We start from the raw sequence: 6000 nt of genomic DNA, 5'->3' as shown, positions 1-6000 counted from the left end.
CTGAAGGTGTCTTTCTCCCTATTTCCTCTGCCTTTTTTTTTCCTCTGGCTGCCTCCCTCTCTAGAAAGTTCTCACTTTCTTTACCTTCATGTCTTGCATTTCTTAACTTTTCTGGATTTTTTAGCTGAACACAGAATGCAACTGCAGCATGGCCAGTTGTTACAGGAGACTTTGTTTCTTGTTTTTTATTTTTAAATGGGCAGATCTTAATGTTTCACATTTACTTCTCAAAGAAAGAGAACACCAACGCCGCCTCTCTGGTGTTCAGCTGCCTTTTATCTGGTCCTCTCCTCTACTCCTTGAGTCAATGGCCGGGCAGTTAAGTCTCCACCAGACCCGGTCTGTTTGCCCAGAATCCACCTGCCCTGTCCCTAGGCAGGAAAACTGCAACTTAGGCAGCATCTGCTTGGACTGAAAACATGTCCCACATCTCCTTTTTTCCCTCTGGAGAAAGCTCTTTCTGGCATGGAGTGGGGACAGCTAAGGTCTCCAGGCTGCTGATGAAGTGAGGGAAAGTGGAGGGGAGTTGGCGCCGAGATGGGCGGATAAAAGGAGCGACCGCTCAGCAGCGACAGGGAGAGGCAAGAGTAAGGCGCCCAGACACCATGTGGACAAGGGGAGGAGAGAAAGCAGAGGTGGCGCGCGAAGGCTGAGCGCCCAGGCAGCCAGAGCCCAGATCGGAAGAGCCGAGTCCGGGCAGAGGGGTCCGCGGGCTCTGGAGGTGCTGGACAGGTGCGATTCGAGAGCAGACCGGGGCCCTCGCGAGCCTCTCCCGGCCGCTGCCCGCGATGAGCGAGGCCAGCCGGCTGTGCTCCGGCTACTACAGCCTCAACCAGAGCTTCGTGGAGCCCTTCCAGTGCCCCCGGCGCGGCGAGGGGGCCGCGCTCCAGTACTGCTGCGGCTTCGCCGACCTCAAGTACTGCTGCAGCGAGCCGGGCAGCTACTTCCCCTACAAGCACAGCTACATGTGGAGCCTCAGGTGGGCTGAGAGCCCGCGCGTGCGGCGGCTGGCCGGGCCCGGGGCTAGGGAGGCGACAAGCGGAGCCACGCCAGGGTCAGGGAGGTCTCCCCCGTTCCCGCTATCCGCCCTGGGTTGGGTCCCTACGGAAGGACGCGGAGCCTCTGAGGGCGGGGGAGGGCAGGGAGAGAAATCTCGCCCCGGCTCGGAACTCCCCCGGAAGTCAGGACCGGAGGCGAGGCGCGCGCCAGAGGAGCGCGGGCTTTGCGCCCAGGGCGCACTTGGGGCCCGACTGTCTGGCCCCGCTGGGTTCCCCGCCCGCCTCCCGGGAGCCGACTGCTCTCGCCTCGCCGGGGACCAGTCCTAGGCTGGCAGCCCCACTGGTGGAGCGCGAGGACAGGAAGATAACCCAAGGGGAAGGTTTAAAATCATCTTTTTGGTTTATTTGGTGTATTTGAAGAGAAAGGAGGCTCCTTTGGGGCTCTTTTTACTGCATTAACAAGGACTAGAGTATTTTAAGACTCTTTGAGGGGTGTGAAGGAATTGGCTGTATTCTTTAAAATACATATATATTTTTAAAAGGGTGTGTGTGTGTGTGTGTGTGTGTATGTGTGTTCCTGCGGGCCTGTGCAAGCAACTGGGCTTTACGACTTGCCCTTTTTGGAGGATCTGACCCCTACCCTGGAGAGAATCGAAGAGACACCAAGAAAGGTACAGCTTTTGGTTGCTATGATTATACACACACTCTGTAGAACAGGACACCCCCTTTCTTGAAACCTGAGCCATGTGGCTATTGCTGGAATGTGAAGAGACTTTCTAAGGTGAGGTCTTTCTTGTTTCTTTTTCCCATAGTGGCAATTTTATTTTACTTATTCAAACTAGTATTGATGTAGACATTTTCATTATGAATTGCTTTTCCCCCTTCCACTCTAAAGGGCTGCAAGCTTTAAACCTGATTTTTCATTTTGCTTGAAGAATGAATGGGGTTCGACAGTCAAGGAAAGAGCTCCCACCTTAAATTGTTTTGTACATATTCATTAGTTTATGGGGTTGGAGGAGATGGATTCTGCCAGTAAGAAGTATTGTGATTATGTCTCCCAGTCTCCTACATAACCCAGAATTTAACACACATGCCAAGTCTATAGCAAATGACTAAATGTTACTTCTTGAAGCAATAAAATATTAACATATTTTTCTATATTGCAAGCATCAAAAAGTCTCAAAAGGAGTGCCTACCTTCCAGTAAGTTCGACTGACAAAGTTGTATTTTGCTGGACAGGGGCAAAATGTCAGAAAATAATGATAGCTTATCCTTAGTAGATTACATGGGGAAGAAATCTGTATTGCACTGGTTTATTATCTGGCCTTTTGGAAAATAACAGAGTAATCCATCTTGGGGTCATTGGAGGCGTTACTAATGGCAGAAGCACCTCCAACAGGGACTGGCAATTCCTAAGTCAAACTCAACTGGAAAATGTGCCTGAGATTCTCAGATCCCTGAATAGTTCCAAAGTGACAAGCAATAGAGTACATAAAACCTTCCTAAGATGTATGAGGGCACAAAGGAGTGAACAGCTTGCTGGGATCCTCATTCAGTACTGACAAAATGGACAGTGCAGCTCCATTCCCGGGAAATAGAAAAATCACTTCAACTGCTGTTGTCATTTGGCAGTGTTAAACCTGGGGTTCCTGTGAGTTATTGAGCTCTGAGAACACAATAGGGAGGTAAATTTATTAGAGCTTCATTTGCCCCCTATTCTTTGCTCGCCACTCCTAATTTAAAATAGTCCAACTGTGACGAATTACTAGCCCTTGTTTTGAGATTCTGTAGTGGCTGGAGAAAGGCACACCTGTGGCTATCACAAGGTAAGTGAACTTCCTAAGTAGGAGAATTGCCGCATTAATGTGACAGCAGCTTCAGACCCTCTCAAAGCTTGTAAAACAACTGCCATAGGGTGCTGAGGAAAGGATAATTCTTCCTTTCCTGTGTCTGGCCCCTTCCCATCTTTTCTCCTCCTATGACTCCCTATGTTCTTAGGATTTTCCTTGGTAACCTTCTCCAGGACTTAGGGAAATAACGTCTATTGGACAGGGCCATGCACAAGTGACTATTTAATAAGTATTTATTGAAATGAATATTTTAGGAGTCTCCTGGAGCTCCATCTTTACCGAGAGTTAATACCTAGAGTTTTGCGTGCATAAAGCAACATTTCTTTTTTTTTTGAAACGGGGTCTCGCTCTGTTACCCAGGCTGGAGTGCAGTGGCGCAATCTCGGCTCACTGCAATCTTCGCCTTCCGGGTTCACGCCATCCTCCTGCTTCAGCCTCCTGAGTAGCTGGGACTACAGGCGCCCGCCACCATGCCTGGCTAATTTTTTGTATTTTTAGTAGAGACGGGGTTTCACCATGTTAGCCAGGATGGTCTCGATCTTCTGACCTTGTGATTCGCCCGCCTCGGTCTCCCCAAAGTGCTGGGATTACAGACATGAGCCACCGCGCCCAGCCATAAAGCAACATTTCTATAAAGTGAACGGTGACATTGAAACTATTTGTCAGTATTATGAAGAACATTCTTTTTTAACAGAAAGCAGGGATGGCATGCTTTGTTTTTGTTTTTCTTTCAAATTGAATGGTCTGGTTTTATAATTTGTAGATTGAAAACCCACACTATGTATGTGGAAGTTAATTAAACTAACAATTTTGCTTTCAAATAGACTAAATTACATTTTTACCTTGAAGATTTTTTAATCAGATTCTTGTCTGAAGAATCTTTCCAGATGTCTAGCCTCTTATCTGCTCTGTGCACCAGATAATATTAACTGAGTGGATTACATTCCCATGTGTCTGTGTATAATGAAGTGATCCTAAACTTTCCTGACACTTAAAATGCACAAAAGTTAGGTTTGGTGCAAACAAGTATAAAAGAGGAGTCGCCAAATATAGGGAGTCTACCTTTTAGATGAAAGCAAACCCCAAGTTGAAATATCTAACTCTACAGTGACTCTGGCCATAAAATTCCCCAGCCTTCACTCATCTACAGGGCTGGTGGAACTGGGTTGACAATAAACCAAGCACAAGAATCTCTGGAAGTCAACTTCAAGTGTGTGCTTCAGGAGGCAATCTCTTCTTTGCAGGGCTCTATCTCCTGAAATGAAGGACAAGTGGAGTGAGCTTAGCTCTTCAATTTCAGTTCTGTTCTCCTTCTTCCCAAAGCAACAATGCTCCTGGCATCCCTGGTCAAACTCTCCCTTCCCTCCCTTTTGGTACAGGTCAAACTTGTCAGTGTCCTAATCCCAGGGAAAGAGCAGAAGCCTAAAGGCAAGCCAGGAAGACAATGAAGAAAAAGATCATTACTTTTCAATGACGTATGTTCCAAATACAGATAGATCAATCAGCAGTCAATTATTATTTATTTCCATTTATTGAACATTTTCTACAAGCTAAGCTCTCAAATGCTTTAAATAAGTGTGTACAACACTACCGTGAAAGTCGACAGAAGTATCTGTTTTTGAGTGAAATTGATTAAAATCTATTTATAGGTTAAAATCTATTGGTAGATTTTAATTAGAACAAAATGTGGTTCAAGAAGTACATGTTAGCATATTAGTCTCTCAAGATAATGCTTTGTTTCCCCAAAGTCTTTTCCCGTTTAGTAGTATTAAGTTCACAGGCTTATGAAAACTATATTTCTCAAATGATTAGACTGAGAGGTAACTGCATCAGACGGAATCATTACAAATTTAGGGTGGAGCAAATACAATCAGATACATGTTTTATTTTTAGAGAAAAATACATGGGCTTCTTCCTTAATGCTAGAAGCCATTGACATTATGCCCTTTTAGTAAGGAAAAAGTCAAACTGAACATGAACTTGGTATGAATTTCACAAATACCATTTTCCTTTAATTCAAATTGCTTTCTCCTTTTTTATAATAGTTTTGGCTTTGTAAACCAACAAATGGCATTTCACATATGTCTTCAGTGCTTTTGCAGAAACAAATATTTTTCTATTCATCATTTGTTGGTGAACCTGATCTTTCCTTCTAAAATATGTTAATAATAGAGGTTTATTTGATGGAGATGTTTTAGAATTATCCCTAGAGAATCATGTGACTTTTAATCTATAATATGAACACGTGGTCTTCCATATTAATAGTAATGTACAGGCCGGCCGGGAGCGGTGGCTCATGTCTGTAATCCCAGCACTTTGGGAGGCTGAGGCGGGTGGATCACCTGAGCTCAGGAGTTCGAGACCACCCTGGGCAACATGGTGAAGCCCCGTTTCTACTAAAATACAAAAAATTAACTGGGCATGATGGCATGCACCTGTAGTCCCAGCTACTCTGGAGGCTGAGGCATGAGAATCACTTGAGCTCTGGAGGCGGAGGTTGCAGTGAACCAAGATTGTGCCATTGTACCCTCCCTTGGGCTTCAGAGTGAGACACCATCTCAAAAAAAAAAAAAAAAAAAAGTAATGTATAAATTTAGAAGGGCCTCAAAAATCCTACAGAGAAAATATAAGAATTTGGTGGTGGAAAAAGGTGAACTGTAGATTTCAATCAGTTACTTTTTATGCTAAAATACAATTTGGTTATGAATGACTGAGAACAAGAACTAACAATATATTTATGCCTTCTCTTTAGTTGAACCAGTGTGAACCACTTTGTGTGACACATGCTTTTTTTCTGTTTTCCTCAGCATTGGTGCCTTGATTGGACTAGGAATTGCTGCCCTTGTTTTACTCGCCTTTGTCATCAGTGTCTGTGTCCTTTGCTATTTATTTCTGTATACAAAGCCTCAAAGATTAGACACTGGCCTTAAGCTTCAACACTTAGAGGCTTCTTCCACTCAAGAAGGTAATCAGTATCTATTATTTGTTACCAATTACCTGAACTCTATCCAAAAGAATAACTTGTACCTGGGTGATCATACAGTTAACAATGAATGCTTTTTAAAAATTCAGTTTACTATGTGTCTCACTAAAAATTCACATTGAATCAGGCCTTAATGATGAAATACCTTAGAGAAATTGTGCTGAAGGAA

The 6000-nt window shown here is 44.3% G+C and overlaps 1 protein-coding gene across 1 annotated transcript in view; it reads left to right on the top strand.

Annotated features, from left to right (window-relative positions):
- Positions 1–605: 605 nt before the first annotated feature.
- Positions 606–6000, top strand: part of SHISAL2B (shisa like 2B) — a 22249-nt gene continuing 16854 nt past the window's right edge. The window contains exons 1-2 of the mRNA XM_055252139.2: positions 606–979; positions 5656–5813. Coding sequence (XP_055108114.1) covers positions 789–979; positions 5656–5813 — 349 coding nt within the window. The 5' untranslated portion in view covers positions 606–788. The remainder of the gene's footprint in view (positions 980–5655; positions 5814–6000) is intronic.

The sequence above is a fragment of the Symphalangus syndactylus genome, chromosome 18, assembly GCF_028878055.3.
Source record: "Symphalangus syndactylus isolate Jambi chromosome 18, NHGRI_mSymSyn1-v2.1_pri, whole genome shotgun sequence".
NCBI lineage: Eukaryota > Metazoa > Chordata > Mammalia > Primates > Hylobatidae > Symphalangus > Symphalangus syndactylus.
Note: the sequence above shows the minus strand (reverse complement) of the source record. Positions and strands in the feature narration are given on the sequence as shown.